Source organism: Falco cherrug, chromosome 16 (assembly GCF_023634085.1).
Source record: "Falco cherrug isolate bFalChe1 chromosome 16, bFalChe1.pri, whole genome shotgun sequence".
Lineage (NCBI taxonomy): Eukaryota > Metazoa > Chordata > Aves > Falconiformes > Falconidae > Falco > Falco cherrug.
Window position 1 is genome coordinate 3,007,957 of NC_073712.1, and position 17,522 is coordinate 3,025,478.

The 17,522-nt window shown below is 58.3% G+C and overlaps 3 protein-coding genes across 9 annotated transcripts in view; 1 reads left to right on the forward strand and 2 right to left on the reverse strand.

The window, feature by feature from the left end:
- Nucleotides 1–2,353, reverse strand: part of IGFN1 (immunoglobulin like and fibronectin type III domain containing 1) — a 63,282-nt gene extending 60,929 nt beyond the window's left edge. The window contains exon 1 of one of the 2 annotated variants that reach the window (XM_055727992.1): nt 1,832–2,353. The gene's annotated coding sequence lies outside the window, so the exon portion shown is untranslated. The remainder of the gene's footprint in view (nt 1–1,831) is intronic. The other variant, XM_055727995.1, reaches the window with a different exon arrangement.
- TMEM9 (transmembrane protein 9) lies at nt 11–7,118 on the forward strand. 4 transcript variants are annotated; one of them, XM_055727998.1, is made up of 6 exons: nt 11–66; nt 2,280–2,381; nt 2,804–2,895; nt 3,320–3,428; nt 3,937–4,068; nt 5,810–7,118. In XM_055727998.1, the coding sequence occupies exons 2-6, from the start codon at nt 2,286–2,288 to the stop codon at nt 5,957–5,959; spliced, it is 579 nt and encodes a 192-aa protein (XP_055583973.1). In that variant the 5' UTR covers nt 11–66; nt 2,280–2,285; the 3' UTR covers nt 5,960–7,118. The 4 variants fall into 4 exon arrangements, with proteins under 4 accessions (XP_055583973.1, XP_055583974.1, XP_055583976.1 ...); XM_055727999.1 differs by having other exon boundaries at nt 57–158; XM_055728001.1 differs by lacking the exon at nt 11–66 and adding an exon at nt 268–416.
- A 1,271-nt stretch (nt 7,119–8,389) lies between these two features.
- On the reverse strand, nt 8,390–13,775 carry LOC102049618 (alpha-1,6-mannosyl-glycoprotein 4-beta-N-acetylglucosaminyltransferase-like). Of its 3 annotated transcripts, none has more exons than XM_055727996.1 (5): nt 13,672–13,775; nt 13,187–13,355; nt 10,456–10,593; nt 9,989–10,136; nt 8,390–9,635 (listed from the first exon to the last, which is right to left on the reverse strand). In XM_055727996.1, the coding sequence occupies exons 3-5, from the start codon at nt 10,564–10,566 to the stop codon at nt 8,491–8,493; spliced, it is 1,404 nt and encodes a 467-aa protein (XP_055583971.1). In that variant the 5' UTR covers nt 10,567–10,593; nt 13,187–13,355; nt 13,672–13,775; the 3' UTR covers nt 8,390–8,490. The 3 variants fall into 3 exon arrangements, with proteins under 3 accessions (XP_055583971.1, XP_027672496.2, XP_027672497.2); XM_027816695.2 differs by having other exon boundaries at nt 10,456–10,590; nt 13,672–13,774; XM_027816696.2 differs by lacking the exon at nt 13,187–13,355 and having other exon boundaries at nt 10,456–10,590; nt 13,672–13,771.
- Between the last annotated feature and the right edge of the window lie 3,747 nt (nt 13,776–17,522).

The window sequence follows — 17,522 nt, forward strand, 5'->3', positions numbered from 1 at the left end:
GCGGGGCGGGGGCGGGGCTTGTGGGGGCCGGCGCGGCGAGCCGTGCGCGGCGGTGTGGAGGGGCAGGTAGGGTCCCCGCGCTCGGAGCGGCCTGAGGGGAGGCCGGACCCGGCCCGTTCCCTGCCCCGCGCCGCCTCCCTGCCCCCCGGGCCTGAGCCGTGAGTGGCCTCGCCGGCCCGCGGGGGAACCCGGTGGGCGGATGCTTGGTGGGCGGGGGCGCTCCGGTGGCGGCGGCCTGCGGCTCCTGCGGTGGCAGCGGCCTGGATTGCCGGAGGCCCCTCGGGCGGCCGAGCCGCCGGAGCGGGGGCAGCGGCGTCGGGGGAGCCGCTGAGGGGCTGAGCACCTGCCGCCCTTCGGCGGGCACCGGGGGGCCGCGGCCGGGGGCAGCCCCGCGCCTTGCGGGGCCGAGGGGCCGGGTGAGCGCCGCCGCGGCTGCAACGCGGAGCCCGGGGCGGAGCGGGGCCGGGTTTACTCTCGGGGGGCTGCGGGGGACCTGAAGGTGGAGCCGGTGTCGGGGTGACCCGGGGGCGCTGCCAGGCGCCTCAGTCGCGACTACCTCGCCGCGTGTGAGCCCCGCTGCTCCGCGGCTGTTCCCGGTTGGGGCGGTCGGGATGCGGGTGCCGTTGGGCAGGTGCCTGCGGGGGGCCGGGCTGATGCGCTGGGAAGAGCCGGCTCCAGGCGCGGGGGCCGGTGCCCCTGGGCACGCCGTGGGGCCGGGGCTGCGCTGCCCTCGGCGTGGTCACGGTGCCTCGCAGGTGACGGGTGGCGCCTGGCCAGCGGCACCCCAAATTCGTATTGCGTTGCTGGGAGGCACGGTCTACTAGACGACGCGTTTTCCCCTGCTTTTATTAAAAATGACAGTTATGAATTGTTCAGATGATCTGAATTTAGTTGACCAGGCTAAAACAAAATTCTAAGTACGTGCTCGGTTGCTGAATTATAAATCCAAGCAAGCAGCAACCCGAAACCACCTACAGTGGGGCACGTGCACTGTGCAGCTAGGCCGTACACTAACCAGCATTTCTGATAGAGATAAACCCCTGATGTCTCCAAAGAAAAATACATTGTTTGTGGAGGTTTCTGCTAACTGGGGTGCAAAGGGTTAAGAAATCCTGCGATAGGCTGGTAGGTAGGACTGGAATGCATTTTGATGGTTTTTGGCAGGTCAGCTTGTTTAACTGGTGTTTTGTTTAGATAAAGGAGAGAGGAACTTGGTGTTTGTAACCTGTTACATTAATTTTTAAGAGAGTTCACACAGGATAAAGCAAACGGTGATAGAGCATCCCAGTGATGTAAATACGAATGGAATTATGTTAGGTAATAGAGTATAAGTACCTGCAGTTAGCTGTGGGATTACATGTGCCGTATAGAGCTGATTAATAAAGGTGTAAATTACCTTCCCTGAATAAAGCTGTGCTGAAGTGGCTTTTCAGAGCTCTCCCCAGGGTGACACCATGAGGCCTGCCGTGCCTTTTGTCTCCGAGCTGCTGCTGTTGCAATGTGAATGCCAGCCTTGTTAATGGACTGACTTTCCTTTTGCGGCAAAGAAAATGAACCCATATTCTTTTGGATTTGTGCAAACACACGTCTCTAGAACAACTTTACCTATGCATATAGAGCAAAACGCATATAATGAATTCAGCAGCCTAGCAACTTGAAGTAATTTTTAGAAACTAGGTTTGTACGGAACAGTTGTCTTGAGGTAAAGGAGGTTTAGGAATCAGTAAATATTCCATTCCATTGCCATAGTTAATGGCTCTTGAGAGAGGAAAATATGCTGACCCCTTCAGAAGCAAAATGAGTATCAGAAGGTGAACGATTTAACACTTACACAGTCCACCAGCGAGGCCCAACTGTACTTCTTCAGGTCAGTCTTGGTCCGTGGCTTTTCTGGTTCTGTGTCTTTTACTGGGCGAAACTGTCAGCAGCAAAGTACCTGTTGCAGAGCTCTTCAGTAGCTGGAGAGTAACAGGAGGTTATCTGGAGTTGCAGAAGTCAAATTGTGAGGAAGTCAGCAGTATTTTTTTGCAGGACTATGAGAGTTTGGATTTGTGGCTCTAGATGGTGAAAGCCTTGAGAGTTTTATTTGAGTATTTCTTGGGATCTGTGTAAAGTGTTTCCAGGAGGTTCCAACTGGCATCAGCCTTGATTCAGGGATAAATTTCTACTTCCTGGGCAAAATAGAAGCAAGTGGGCCAAAAAAGAAAGCTCAAACTAACTCATTCTGGCTGCATTCAGCTGAGATACTTCATCCTGGATATGCATTTTTGTTTCCTCAGGCTTCCATGATGTTTGTCCAGTGCACCTGGAAGTGTGCGAGCTCCGTACTGCTGATTGTGCTGCTGTGCTGCATCCTTTCTCCCCCAGCACAAGCCAGCAAGGTGAGTGAACAGCTTCAGACACAAGCAGTGAACCGTGTGTGTAGTACAACACAAACAGCAATGGCAGAGAAGCAGCTGTTTTTCTGTGGAAGTTTGCAAAGATAAGGAGTGCTATAGCAGTTGTGCATTTATCGTATGTAGAGCTGTGAATGTACGTGATGGTAGCCTCTGCCCTGTCTTCTGCCGTATTTTGGAGTTTGTATTTTAAAATTTGTTTGAAAAGTACCTGGCATCTGGAGCAGAGGTGCTCAAGGCGTTTTAAAACTGTGAAGTTATTGATGTCAAAGAAGCAGCACAAGAAGAGATGTGTGAAGTCCTCTCTCTGAGAATGTTTTGCCTCTTCCCACACCCCTGCGTGGCCAGGGCAGCAGAACTGGACACACGTGTTCGCTCACTAGTGCCGTCTCCTCTTGCTTCTGCAGAGCTCAGAGGACATCCGCTGCAAGTGCATCTGTCCCCCATACCGGAACATCAGTGGGCATATTTACAACAAGAATGTGTCGCAGAAGGACTGGTGAGTTGTGGGTTGAAGCCTGAGGGGTTGGTCCAACGCTCCAGAGTTTCCAGCTGCTGCTAAGGAAGTAGTTCCCTACCTGTGCATTTGCAGAGGAAGCAGTTTTGGTAGGTGATGTTCAACCCAGGCAAGGGGCATTTTTTGAACAGGGATTGAGGAATCTGGGAGGCGTGACTTCTTAAGCTGCGGCTCTCAGCAGATGTAGGGCATACCCTCCAGTCTGTTTCACCTGGACTGGATCCCTGTAGAAGGCGCTTGGACAGTCTGTCCCAGGAGCTTTGGGCCAGTTGAGCTGTGAGGGGAACTCTTAAAACCGGATCGGTGTTATCAGCCTGATGGGAAAGCTGGGACATGCAAAGTCACCTCAGCGTCCTTCCACAGAGCATGAGTGTCACTTTGTACTGTCACTGATTTTGTGTTGCAGCAACTGCCTGCACGTTGTGGAGCCAATGCCCGTGCCAGGGAATGATGTGGAGGCCTACTGCCTGCTGTGTGAATGCAAGTACGAGGAGCGCAGCACCACCACCATCAAGGTAATTGTGGGTCTGCTCCCTGTGGCTGGCTCCTTCTCCTTGCCATGCCATGCCATCACAGGCACAGCGAGACTGGTGGGCTCATGGAGAAGAGCCCAGAAAGGGAAAATAAAACTGTCACAGCTACTACACGGTGGTAGTGCCAGGAGCACCGTGTCTGAGTCAGGAGGCTTCCTGGCGTGAGGAGCAGGCTGCACAGGAGCCCAGTCTTCTTGCTGAGGATGTGTGACAGTGCCAAGCACCTCTGAGCAGGGACCCATCATGCTGGTCTCCTCTCACATGCAGCACATGCCCAAAACTGGCACAGTGCAGAGCAGATCAGCACAGGTTATGCAGCGATGGCACTTAGGTCTCCTCAGCCTTCCTGCAAGTGCGGGAGGCTTTCTAGTGAGCAGAATTAGAATGAGAGATCAGATGTGAGAGGCAGTTGTGAAGGGAGCTTCCCATCCTCTGTCTGCTTCTCCTCTACATTGCTGATCCTTTTCCACTATGCTGTCCTTAACTGCAGGTGATCATCATCATTTACTTGTCCGTGGTGGGGGCACTGCTGCTTTACATGGCTTTCCTTGTGCTGGTGGACCCTCTGATCCGGAAGCCAGATGCTTACACCCAGCCCCTGCACAATGAGGAGGAGAATGAGGTGAGGCTGTGCCGCTTGATGCATGCGGGTGGCTGTGGTCATGGTGGAGACGGGGTGGTAGGGCGACAAGAGAAGGACTGACAGGGAAACAGAGTGACCTTGTGCTTGTCCCCTCTGATCCAGTGTGGGACCAACTCCATTGATCTTTGGGCACTTATCACAGGTAAACGTTTAGACTCAAATCTGTGCAAATCATGCTGAAGCACAAAGAAATACTCAGAGTACAAGTTCTGTATTATGAGCCCGGATGAGACCCGTCCTCTGGGGCAGGGGGTGGCTTTTTCACCAAGTGACTTGAATTCGGTATGTCTGTCTAGATGAAACTGAAAGTCAAACAGTTCCTGTTTGTGCAGTGTCCTAGGTGTAGTTACTTGGTGGTGAGCTTCCAGGGAGGGATGGGTTTAATGATGTGCTGAAACATCAGGCAGGCCTCTTTTCTAGATGCTTGAAAGATTGGCCTCTGAGGTGTTGTTTGACCCTGCTCTGGGGCTGGGCCCTGTTGTATCTAGGCTCTTGTCCCTTGTGCTTCTTCCCAGAGCAGAATTTCAGTCAGATTCCATCTTTCTGGGGTACTTGGCCTACAAAGTCTTGGGTAAGAAGATCAGAACCCAGCTGAAGAGAGCTACTCTCAATCTCTCTCAGATGTCGGGAGAGAACAAATTTCTTGCCGCATGAAATTCATGCAATTTCAGCATCCAGCTTACAACATCCTTCCCCCTGGGAGAGAGGCAGTGCTTTAGGGGGAAAGATCGGGCCCGATTCCAAGGGGGATTTCAGAACAAGGGCACCCTTGTAAATCTGTGTGGAGTGGAGTGGCTGCATGAACAGTGATTAGCTCTCATGCTTGATTGCATCTGTAGCTCACGCTCTGTTTGTAGGATGCAAGGGCTGTCCCAGGCTGGCTGGCTCTGAGCGTAGCGCGTGGCTCTGTGACACAGCTTTCCCTGGGGCTTGCTCGGTTCACACACGCGCAGTTTAGCCAGGCGCAGAGCTCTCCCGGAGCTGTTCCAAACCCCAGGGCACTGCTCGAGCATCACCCCGGCTGCCACCCCCGGGCTGCTGGGAGGACACTCGTGAGGAGGCCTTCCCTAGCAAGTGGTGACTCTGGATGCTATCTGATTATGCTTTTGCTCCACAGCAATAATTCAGATTTAGATCTAGGTGCGCACTGTAATTCCTGATCTTAGATGAAGTTTATCGTATGCCAGTGTGCTGGACTGTAAACTCTGTGTGCCTTGGTGTTTGTGTGCCACGATGGGTCCCCATTGAAGGGGCCATCTGACATTACTGCTGTGTAAATGCGGTTGTTTGAGCAGTCTGAACAGCAGGGCTGGACAAAACTCCTGCAGCACCGTCTGAGAGACAGATGAGCAGCTACTATGTAAGCTAAGTGCGCCGAGGACAACAGAAATTGTTGGCCTCGTTTCAGCAGGGTGATGCAGTTTTGCTTTAGCAGTGCGGCTCCCTGCAGACTCCTAGCAGTGGCTTTCCAGCAGAGGTTTAGACTTGGTGCAGTTCCTCTCCTAAGGGCTTTTATTTGAGGCCTGTGTCTTTACCATGGGTGGTCCCCAAGAGCAAGCTCTCCAGTAGAGTTGGGGAGCTCTGAAAATGAGTTCTTTGTCAGGACAACTCAAGCCTTGAACTGCTCTTTCAGCTGAAGTTTCTTCCAGAGTCAAGCTGCCACCTGCTGCGTTTGGGCTGGGCATGCCTTAGTCTCTTTTACCGTTTCTTTCCGTTGCAGGATGCTCGCTCCTTGGCCACAGCCCCCACCCCGTCTGGCGCCAGAGCCAACACGGTGCTGGAGAGGGTGGAGGGGGCCCAGCAGCGCTGGAAGCGCCAGGTGCAGGAGCAGAGGAAGACAGTTTTTGACCGCCACAAGATGCTGAGCTAGATCTTTGCTGAGCTATGTGGCACCACTTCCCAAAAGACAGGGAAGCTCCGCTGGTCAAGACAGACAGCAGGTCACCCTTCAGGACATTCGTGGTGTTTGACTGACAGCTCTAACCCTCTCTGATTTACCGTCTTCGTAGAGAGAAGCAGACCAAAATGCTTGCCTCTGGTTTTGTCCCCTTGCCCTTTACCTCTCAGCCCAGAGGCTCCTTAACCCTCACCTGGCTGAGCTCTGCGCTGACCGTTAGCCCCGTGGCTGCATGTAAGCGGTCAGTCGCGTGCAACGCTGCTGCCCCGGCCACGAGCTGGCTCCAGCGGGGCTGCAGCTCCAGCGCACTGTGCTCGGCTGGGCCCTGCAGGCACCACCTGCTGGGACTGAAGTCTCCGTCAGCCCACCCCCGCATCAGAGACAGGGGTCTCGCTGCGGAGTGTTGGAAGCTGGCTGAGGCCTTCTGGGATAAATATAGTGGGATAATTTTTATGTGGGATAAATTATGTGGCGCTCCTTCAGGACAAAGAAGCCACCCCCTCCTCCAGTTTACACCGATGTTAATTGGGTGTCAGGTGCTGAGACAAGTGTGTGGAAGGACGAGGAGGGGTTTCCCTGCCAACGGTCAGCTGCTGCTTGCACTTACCCTGGTGTAAACGGAGTGGATTTCCACTCCCTTCAGTGGAGTCTGTCCAGATCTACACCAGCATAACTGAGACTGCAGCTTGTTTCTGTGTAGGTGCATATCACAGAACTGATTAGTCCATTCAGAAGTAAGAGACCAGCAGGTAAAAGGTTGATTTACATTCCTATCTTTTCCTGCTTTATCAGTGGATAAAAGCATACTGGGGAGGAAAGCCTTCCGTTTGTACCCACGTTGGTAACCCTTGGTGCTCTCCCTGGGGTGAAGAGCATTTGTGTCCAGGAGAACTTGAGTAAAGGGTCTACTGGAGCACCGTAAACACTTGTCTGGGTCCTGGGGCCCTGGAAAGGGGACACTTGTGCTGCTCAAAACACTCGGAGAGCTCTGACTGTACTTGAGCTGTGTGGAGGAAACTGAAGTGAATCTGCAATGTATATACTGATCCCACTGAGAACATTTGTAATGTCAGGAAGGTGCTGGAGTTTATCATGTAGCATCTCTCTATTAAATGCAGACAAAGATCTAGTACACAGCTGGCTTTTTTTCAGGGAAAGGTCCCATGATGCCAGGTCTGGGGCTCCCAGCACTGGGTGGCTGCTCTCCAGGCAGCCTTCAGCGCCCGGCAGGCCACAAGACCTCAAGACAGAGCTGTGCTTACGGCACTCGGGTGTTTCTGCACCACAGGTGGATCCCCGGGCACTGGCTTTGGTCTGTCTGTGCTCGGGGGGTGACTGTCTTGCTCCAGGAGAGCAGGTCTTAAAACGGCAGCCCACCAGAGCACTCCTGTGTGGCAGAGGTCAGCCCCGAGCTGCCCAGCGGGGGGGCCGAGCGGATCAGAATTCCTCGCTTGCGGGAAGTTGGGCAATTGGTGCTAAAAGCTTAACTGGGAGAGGCACTGGTCACCGCCTTGCATGCTAGTGCCAGCGGCTTTTGATGGAGCTGCCCAGCAGGATCTAGCCCTTCCCGCTGATCCTGCCAGACAAATCCAAACGGAACCTTCTGGGGGCTTTGTGCCCGCTGCCTACGTGAACCCCAGTTACCCCTCAGCACCTCGCTGGGCTAAAAAGTACCCAGAGCTGCACATCGTACCGAGGTCACATTTTTCCTTCATCCATCCTTGTTCCGTGGTGCTCAATCGTTGGATCTTTCTCCCCCTTTTTGAAACCTCATCTTCCTTGTCCATCCCTCGTGGACACGGTGTTGGTCCCTGGGAACTGCAGCCCCTGAGAGGGGAAAAAAAACCAACAAAACTTTTACGAGTGTGAACAGAAGCAGGGGCTGGCTGAGCTGCCGAGGTGTCGTGCGGGACCGGGCTGGTGCGATGGGTCCATCTGGTGGCCGGTGCCCCTCGGGTCAGCGCCGAGCCGTGGGTGATCACCAGCGGTGGGGGTCCTGCACCCCTGGGTCCCTGATCCTGGAGGGCAGGGGGGAGGGGTTGGTGAGCGACACCCCCCGCCCCCCGGAACAGCTTGAAAATGGGACAGGAGAGGAAAAACCGCGCAGGCTGGATGTCGGGAGGCAGTGGGTTGGAGACCTCAGATGGGGAAGGGACTGTGGAGAGGTTGCAAAAAATGCCGCTGCCTGGTTAATTACTGGGTTTGTTAATTGGTTGATTAGCTTTGTTCTGTACACCACCCTCCCCAGGACGAAATGTTTTCTACTGCCCAGCCTGAGGCTCCCAAGCCTCTGCTCCTCTCCACACCCTTGCGCTGCTCGCGCGGGCACCCCCCAGCCAGCACAGCCTGGTGGCCCCCACAGCAGCGCCTGCCATCCCTCCAGAGACGGGCAGCAGTGCCAGCGGCAGTCAATAATTTAATTCCTTATCAAAAAAGCGAGTGATAAAAATAAAGGCTCTCTTAATACAAAATCCAGCCGCTCTGGCAGCCTGCCACGTCCGCGGTCAGGTGTCTGTTGCGGTCCAGATGTCGATGCTCTGGATGATGAGCCACTCGCTCTGGTTCCGAGTCACCCGGATCCTCACGCACTCCACGGGGCTGGGCATGCCCCTCTCCAGGCCCCGCCGCTCAAAGGTCCCTTTCTCAAAGGTGCCCACCGTGGTGTAGGCAGCGCAGTCGCGGCCATCGGCCCGCTGCCGCCGGCCCAGCTCCAGCACCCCCGCGTGCAGGAAATCGCTGCGGCGCTCGCTGGAGCCGGTGCGTACCCGGACACGGGTGACACGGGCCGGCTGCTGGAAGACGACGGAGAAGACGCTGCCGGCTGCTGGGTCCTTCCCCCAGAAGTACCCCTCTGCCGTGCTGTAAGCCTTGAGGGGCTCGTAGTTCTCGAAGATGGACATGCTGGTGAACAAGGCGGCTGGCGGGTTGTCTGGGAGGTCCAAGGCATCGGCCTGGAACTCATCGTCCTCCAGCCGGTTGACGGTGCCCTGGAAGGAGGAGTAGAGGCCCATGTGCTGGAAGAGGGAGGGCTTGAAGCGGATGACGTCCTTCTGGGTGAGCAGGAGGCGGAAGTGAACCAGCAGCCAGTCGCACGGCATCTCCTGGTAGAAGAGGAGGAGGAAGCGAGCCAGGCGAGGAAGGTCACTGGAGCGGTAGAGCTTACCGATGTAGCCCAGCTTGGAGAACTCAAGGGTGGCCCAGTTGGAGCCTTCCTGGGAAGCCAGTGCCTTGCGGATGGCCGTCAGGAAGGACTTGGCGCACCACACATCATCCTCGATCATCAAGTAGTAGGACGAGAGGTTGGCGGAGAAGGCGAGGAGGAAGGCATAGTCCACGTTCTGCTTGGACCTGAACTTCACCCGCTCCTCTGGGTCATTGTAGTTTCTCTTCAGGCCTTCCAGGGTGGGATAAAACTCGTGGGGGGCGTGGATAAGCAGGAGCCGGCCCAGGAGGATCTGGTGAGCAAACTTGTGGGCGATGTTGGCGGCCACACGCGCATTCCACCCAGGGTCTGCATCTGCCAGGTGCACCACCACCACCATCTCCTGCAGCTCCTCCTCTGTCGACTGCTTGAAGAGGGACTGGAGCGTGGCCGGGAGGTAGTAGCCACGTGGCCGCCGTACTGATGCCAAACCCACCGCCAAGAATTCTGCAAGGTAAAGGAGAGGCAGTGGCAGGCTGCGGGATCTCAGCCACCCCACAGAGATCAGGGAAACCCAAAACACCTGCCCCAGTGCAAGGCGCAGAAGTATGAAGCACACCTGGACCACATGGATCTTCCTCTACCCCTCCATCTCCCCAAACAGAGCAGCAAAGGCTGGCTAGGGAGGCAGTCACCAGGTATCAGCAGGTCCCCCATCCCCACAAGGTTGGAAGCAGACCCACAGGAGCTGCCACGGCAGCAGCAGCGATAGGGCAGGTCCATGCTGAGATGGGCAGCTGCAACGGGGCAGATGTGCAAACCCAGAGCCCTGCTCAGTCCAGGGTCCAAGAGCCACTCACTTTTGTGGGGTGACGGGGAGCCAGCGAGGAGGTGGTAGGAGATGTTGTGGAGCACAGAGAGATCATCCGAGTCCCTGAGGATGCGCTGGGCTCCTTCCGGCTGCAGCATCTGCAGGATGGTGTCTGGGGCCAAGCCCCTAAGCTCCACCTGGATGGGAGCCGCAGGCAGCCAAGTCAGATCCCATGGACACACGTGAGCAAGGGGTAATGACAACAGAGAGACCCAGAAATAAAAGGGAGACCCAGAAATGAGGGGGAGCCCCTGTCCTGCCCTCCCAGCTCCCGGATCAGGGAAGGCCCATGCACACTGGGCAGCCCCAGGGAGAAGGGAAGGCAGAGCTGGGGTTTGGAAGCAATCCGGTGCATGGAAGGGAGCAGAGCTGGGCTTGGGGTCCATGTGGGGCAGGTAGGGATGGAGGATGCTCCAGAGGCCCCTTCCAGTAGGACATCATTGGCGGGGGACTCACCTCCGGGTGATCCTGTTCCTGCTGGCTGCCCCCATGGAGGAGGAGGAGGAGAAGGAGGAGGAAGGAGGCTGCAAGCACAGCTGTGACAGAGCGCTTCAGGGAGCATCGCATAGCACCAGGCTGGCACGCTCAGGCCTGCTGGAGGAACGGGTACAGGCTGGGGAAAACCACCGTCCCCTGGGTGGGACAGTGGGGTGGCACCTGCATGCACCCCTGGGGCTCACCCCTCTGCTCAGAGCACCCAGGGGTGCGCACCTGGGGCAGCCATGGGGCACTTGTGCACCGTCCCCTTTGGGCAGGCAGGGGCAGGACACTCCGATCCAGCACCAACAAAACTCAGCCAGGTACAAAATCCACCCCACCAGCCCTGCCAATGCCCCCAGCTGCCCTGCAACACCCCACGCCGCAGCCCCAGAGCCAGAGGCAGAAGAAACACAGGTGACACACACATCCCTGAAGGCTTTTGGGTCAGGGTGGCACCCAGGAGCAGCCACCAAGTCCTCGATACTTGGCACCAAGCCCTGGGAAACACTCAGGTCTCAAGGGAGCCCAGGCTGCTCTTCCAGCACGGCCAGGATGAAGCAGCTCCCCCAGCCCCCCCTGCTCCCTGCCTGCCTCCAGGCAGCCGTGTTTGCCCAGTCCCAGCCACATCACTTGCTCGGTAGGACAAGAAACCTGTCCCCAAGGCAGGAGAGCGTCACCTTCAAGGACGTTACACTGCTCTCGAGATACTTCACCTCTCGTAGCAGAGGTGTGGCAGGAGGCTAAAAGGCTCCTGTGTGCACCTGGGGTTTTTCCATTATAAATATGACTGGGTCTGCCCTGGGAGAGAAACTGGAGACCGAGCGAGCGCCCAGCCTGGCGGGGCACACACAGCCAGCTCCATCCAAACTCCTCAGGCCACGGCAGCTCCTTTTGGACAAAGCATCTTTGGATGAGCCACATGGAGGCAAAGCACTCACAAGTTGTACAACAAGCCGGTGAGAAAGCTGCCGGCCGGCCCGCACGAAGGCTGGGCTTCGCCCAGGGCTTCTCTCCCAAAACATCACCGCATCAACCGCTGCTCCGCAGCCAACACGTAGCACCTCTGTGCCACTGCCCTGCTGCACGTGCTGGGCTTATTTTAAGGAGAAACCCCCCATTTTCCTGCCCAAGAGTCCCTCGGAGGTTTTCAGCCTCTCAACAGGCTGATGTTGACTCAAGCAGGTGTCCGTACGTTGTCGTCCCGTACTGTCCGTCTGTGTCCGTGTCCCCCCCGTGTCCCCCTCCCCCAACGCAGCAGCCCGTGCTGTCCTTGCTGCGTTGACCTCACCCAGGAACGTTGCTAGTTTCTCAGATAAGCAATTAAAACAGCACGAGCTGCTCTCTCCCGGGGAGGGCTGGGCTGAGCCGTGCCATTATCCAGACCCACCTGGGCCAAGGAGGGTGGAGGAGCCACCCCCCCACACCCCCCCACACTCCCCCCCGAGCCCAGTGGTGGCCGCAAGCTCGCCATCGCTGGCTCTTCGAAGCACTGGGGGGACAAGAAGCTCCTGGAGCTGCTTAAAATCTCCTTCCAGGGCACAGCTGGGTGGGGAGAATTGGGGGTGCTCATTGCCATGGGGCAGCCCTCTGGCCAGCTCTCCCCAAATCCCCCCCCCCCCCCCCCCCCGCAGCGATGGGGCACAGGCTTTGCCGGCTGCGGGGGGAGCAGCTTTGGGGACCCATCCCAGGCCAGGGGACCCCCCACCCCAGAGCCACCTGGAGGTGGATTTCCAGGCCCGGACCTCCGTGCTCTGCGGGGCAGTGCGAGGCCGTGGGGCAAACTGGGAACGATGAGGCTTGGCCGCTGGCCACACACCGCGCTGGGCGTATTTATGCTCTGGGTGGCCAAAGGATTTCTGGCTGCCGGGAGGGCGGTTGGCTGCCAGAAGCCCATCCTGGATGGAAAACAAGGTGCTGCTCAGCATCCCCAGCTCCCACAGGCAGCAGTATCATCTGCGGAGCCTGTGGGGAACAGGGGGTCCCATGCACCTCACCCCTCCAACATCACAGGCTTAACAGAACAGAAGGTAATGAACGCTACCCCATAATTAGCTCCCTAATTGGGCTTTTGATTTTTAGCTCCATGCAGAAACGAGCAGCCAAGCTAGACAGGCACAACCAAGGGCCATGCCACTGTAGACACATCACCAGGATGCAGCACCCTCTTGGCTGCTGCTGCTGCTCAGGGTGCCTCCACAAAGCATCCCGGTTCCTGCTCCTGCCCTATGGAGACATTGGGCCAGTGGCCAGGAGCAGCTGGCTGCTGCGAGCCACTTGCCTGGAGCCAAACTCCTCTGCTTCAGTAGGAGAGCCCCAGCCAAATGGGCTGCGTGACGCAGCAGCCATGACTCAGTTCAGCAGCGGAGGGGAAGGACAAGGAGTAAATACACAGCCTCGGTCCCGCGAGGCTGTGAGGAAGGGCCGGATGCTCCCTGCACGCTGGCGGCTCCAGCTGCTTCCTCCAGCACTGGGGAGACTGGGGCTGGTTGCCGGCGGAGGAGGGGAACAACCAGGGTTCACTGTCCCACTGCCAGAAGCACCCCTCCATGCTGGGGGAAACTGAGGCACGGAAAAAGGCTACGCATCACCCAGCGGGTAAGTGCCAGATCTCCCGCATCCTGGCCCAGTGCCCACCACCACCTCTCGGTGTGGATCCCCGGGATGGAGAGGGGCAGGGTGTGACCCAGTGCCAGCTATCGTCACTCACTTGAGCAGAGGACACGGCAAATTGTGGCAGCACGATGTCCCCGATGGGCAAATTACGGCAGCTTGGGGCTCCGTGGGATGGGGCACCCCTGGGCCCCCTGGGAGCCAGCCGGGGGTCCAGCCCCACACTGTTGGTTTACCTGTTCCAGGGGATGTCCCGCAGGGAGGAACTGGGGGGAAAAGCCTCGTTTCAGTAGTGCAGGACACTGGGAGCCAAAGCTTTAGGTCAACCCGGGTCTCCCACAGCCCCACGGCACAGGGGGGCTCTGCAAGCAGCTCAGTAAAGGGACACCTGGGTCTGACCCGGTCCCCACAGCTGACAGCATGGGGACCCCCAGCCACCAACCCGCCCTCACCCGCCCCAGCTCCCCAGGCGACCCCGGCCCAGGGCACCCCTTCCCCATGCAGCCCCGTCCCATGACACCGGTGAGGCAGCTGATGCCCAGCACCGCTCCAGATGCGCCCACCGTGGCGGCAGAGACTTACGGGTGCACGGCAGCCCAGCGCGTGGGTGCTCAGCCGTGGGAGCCAGGCAGCCTCGCTGTCTCGCAGGGTGCTCGGCCCTGGCAACTTCCCCAGGGCTGGCTGGACTCTGGTTTCTCGCTCAGCAAAGCCCCACCCCGAGTCCTCGTCTGCCTCCCGCAGAGGAGGAGCGTCTGCTGGCGGCCTCTGCCCCATGCTGGTGAGCACTGGGTGAACTGGCCGCGCTGGTGGGGACCCCAGGTGGGATGGGGCAAAGGCCCCCCAGTCCCACTCTGGGAGTTAGGGCAACCCCAGCTTCCCCCCTAGCCCGGACTGGGCACCCCCATGGCACCGGCTGTATCCCACCCACCGCCCCTGCTGGCAGCCCTGGTCCCTCAGGCAGGGTCAGACCCCCAGGGGCTCTCACCAAGCCCCAGCGCCCCAAACTCCCACGGTGACACTGCGCTGTCCCGTCCGTTCGTGTTCCAGCCCTTGTGCCGAGATGGCAGAAACCTCTGGGGCTGCCGAGCCAGAACTGCACCCCCGGCAACCCAGGCCAGGGCAGGGCTGGCTGCCAGGATCCCACCCGGGATGCATCCCACAGGGGCACCACCACGGCTCCCCCCCATGCCCCACACCCACCGGAGCACTGGGCATCACAGCCCTGACTGGGGACAAAGCCTCTTCCCTCCCCACGAGCCACTGGGGGCCACGCGGGGCTCTTCCCACAGCCCAGCTGGCCCCCAGCTCCTCCACCCTCCAAGCCTTGCTGCTCTCCCACTGCTTCCTCCCTCCAGACCCACAGCGGGAACGTGGACCCGGAGCACCCATGAGTCACCCAACAGCAGCACCCAGCTCAGCCAGGTGCTCCTCACCACCTTCCAACACGGCAACTCACCTACAGCATCCCAAGGAGAGCGAGACCCTTCCCTTCTCCTCCATCCCAACCTCCCCATTAATCCACATGGAAGCGCAGATCCCATTTCCCTCCTCGCTGGCTTGGACCTCTCCTACCTTCAGAAAGGCCCCAATGTCTCTTCCCAGGCTCCATCTTCTACAAATCCCCTGTGACACCTCCCAGCCCCTGCTGCTTACTGCGGGTCCCAGTGGAGCCGCTGGCCCTGGACACTTCTGCGAGGACAAGGGGCTGCAGAGAGGCAAGGCAGGGCAGGAGGCAGGCGATGGCGCCGGGAAGGAGAGGAAGAGATGTCCACAGGCTCCTGGATCTGATGGCTTTTGCTTTTCAAACTCTGCTTGATTTTTAAATCCTTAAATTCCCATCACGGGATGCCTGTGGCTCTGTCACACCAGGGTCCCGAGGAGCTCAGTGGGGACACCCTGCCAGCACTGGAGCAAAGCCAGCATCTACACCTGGGCAGGGCTGGAAGATGCTGGGAGAGCCAAGGGAGCCAGGATGGTGCAACCCAGCAGAGATCTGCTGTTTAATCGCACGCGGTAAGGAAGGGATGTGGGGCTCGGTAGCTTGTGGGGGATGTCTAAACCACCAGCAGCAGCTACAGTATGGGGAGGGCTTTTCCCACCGCAGATGCCCCATGACCCCCATCCCTGTGCAGGAAGGAACCAGGGCTTGGTCCTTCCTGCACTCGCAGGAAGGAGGAGGAGGGCGGGCGGCCGCGGAGCCCAGCGCAGCCCTGGAGTCGCCAGCACTCGCGGGTGCAACAGGCAGCCCGGCCACAGAAACACGCCTGTCAGGACAGCACTGCTGCGGGTGCTGCAGAGCCACCAGAACCCTCCTTTGGTTCCCCCCACGTGCCATCTCAGGGTGCAGTGCTAGGGCAGAATTTGACCCTCTCTAGGCACATCCATGAGCCTGCCTGGAGCAGGAAAGGAATTCACAGGCAGGACGCAGCCCCCGGTGCCCACCGCCACGTGGTCCTGGGCCCTCTTGCCTTCCAAGCAAGTCCCACAAGCCCAGCCTGAGCCAGCCCATCCTGTCACCCCCTTGTGCTATGGTGCAAATCCCAAATGCTGAATTCAGGGTCTGGAAAAGGGCCTCTCCACCCACCTCCCCCCCAGGGGCCACCGCACATTGTTAGCACCCAGGCACAACCAGGGCTCTGGCCCCCAGAGCCACTTGCAAACCTCCCCCTGGCCTGGGACCCAGTGCTCGCACTCTGCTCGCTGAATTATTTTGCCTGAAGAACAGAGGTGGCTCAAACGAAGCTAAAAGGCACATTTTTTGCTGGTTCTTGGAATAAACTGGAGAGCGAAGCCCCAGGTCCAAAGGCTATTTCAAGAGGTGCAATGTGGCTGCACAGGCACAGACCCTGTGCGGGGGGCCAGGGAGGGCCAGTCCCCCCAGCTGGGGCTGGAGCGGAGCACTGGGGTGGGACAGGCACCAGGGGACTCCCCGCAGGTACCGGCCACCTGCCCCACGGCACCCAGCGCTCACCCTGCCCCGGCTCAGCTCCCACCCTACACCTGAGGCCCGGCAAGGAGAGGGCAGGGTGGTGGCCGAGCCTCTGTGTTTCCCCTGGGGAAACCAGAGAGCTGGGCCAGATCCGCTTACAAGCCCTCCATTATTCAGGAGCCCAAGCAGGACAAAGCGGAGGTAAATGAGGGCCCCACGCAGCAGGGAGAGCGTCGGGCTCTGGCCATCACGATGCCAGGGAGGGGAAACCACGGTGCCCTGCGGCTCTACACGTGGGCAAGCAGATCCCAACCTCTGCAGCGTCCCCACTGCCTCACTGGTCTCCCCACGTGGATCACAACAGGTCCTGGATCCCTGCCCACACTGCTGATCCACACAGCTCCCTCACTGGAGTCATCGTAAGGTTTGCTAATTGCAAAGGAAAAAAATTCAACATTGTTCCTCTACCTTTTATGCATTTCAGACTTAAAGGCAGCTGGCATAGGAGAGGCACCTCTTTGAGGTAGGGGCATCTGTCCGTATTTAAATGTCCTTATCTGAAACCAGCCAGTCTGTCGGTAGCACGAAACCTCCCGCCCAGCCGCTGCCACCCGCACGGCTCAAGGGCCAGCTGCCCAGGGAGAGTTATGGGGCTGAAAGCCATTCACCATCTGGCACGGGTGCTGCTGCAGCACCTCTGCTCCAGAACACGAAGCGCACCCTGGACATGCCGTATGCCTGGTTAGAACATATTCCTGCTGCCACAGATGTCAAAACCACACAGCCCTGAGATTTGTTCTGTGTTTCTTCACAGAAGCAAGAGCAAGGCACAGGCTGCCGTTGCCGTCCCCACTGGGCTGGAGCAGCTCTCCACCAGCAAGGGCAGAGCTTCATACAAACCCCAGCCACCAGCCCAGAACAGAACATCCCTGCCCCCACCCTCCACATCCACACCTTGTGCACAGCACAAGCAGCAACCACCAGGCATGTGGCGCTGGCACCATCGTGGCCAGCAGCACTTCTCAGGGTACGCTGTGGAAAGTGCCCTGAAGCTCTTCAAAGCACCTGGGCTTCTGCAGGAGACAGGCCCCGAGCAGCTGGGTGCCCCCCCGGGCCAGCACACACCGGCTGAGACAGCCCCGGCGCAAGGCAAAGGTAACCATGTTCACTGTCCATGTTTCCTTCCTCAACTCCAGTGGAGAAACTCCACCCTGTGACCAGAGGACTTGTCACCGAGTTCATCCCACCATAAAAAGAAAATTGTTATCTACCCATTGCTTCCTGCCACACAGGCACTGCCGTGTGCTGCGCAACGCTTGGAGCACTGCAGCTGCAGCCCTTACGCACGGCTCCTGCACCAGCTTGCTGTTCTTCCTCTCCTGCACCGCAAAGGCAACAGCTCAGACTCGGCTGCACCATCACCGAAACCAGCTTCGTTATCATGGATAACGGCACGTTTTTCTTGCCCTGTAACTCTACTTTGATTAATCTAGTTTCAAAACCT

Coding starts and splice junctions, on each gene's coding strand:
- TMEM9 (XM_055727998.1), top strand. CDS start 2,286: ATGATGTTTGTCCAGTGCACCTGGAAGTGTGCGAGCTCCGTACTGCTG. Junction 2,382..2,803: donor CCCCAGCACAAGCCAGCAAG/GTGAGTGAACAG, acceptor TTGCTTCTGCAG/AGCTCAGAGGACATCCGCTG. Junction 4,069..5,809: donor ACAATGAGGAGGAGAATGAG/GTGAGGCTGTGC, acceptor TTTCCGTTGCAG/GATGCTCGCTCCTTGGCCAC.
- LOC102049618 (XM_055727996.1), bottom strand. CDS start 10,566: ATGCGATGCTCCCTGAAGCGCTCTGTCACAGCTGTGCTTGCAGCCTCC. Junction 10,137..10,455: donor AGGAACAGGATCACCCGGAG/GTGAGTCCCCCG, acceptor GCTCCCATCCAG/GTGGAGCTTAGGGGCTTGGC. Junction 9,636..9,988: donor CTCCCCGTCACCCCACAAAA/GTGAGTGGCTCT, acceptor TTTACCTTGCAG/AATTCTTGGCGGTGGGTTTG.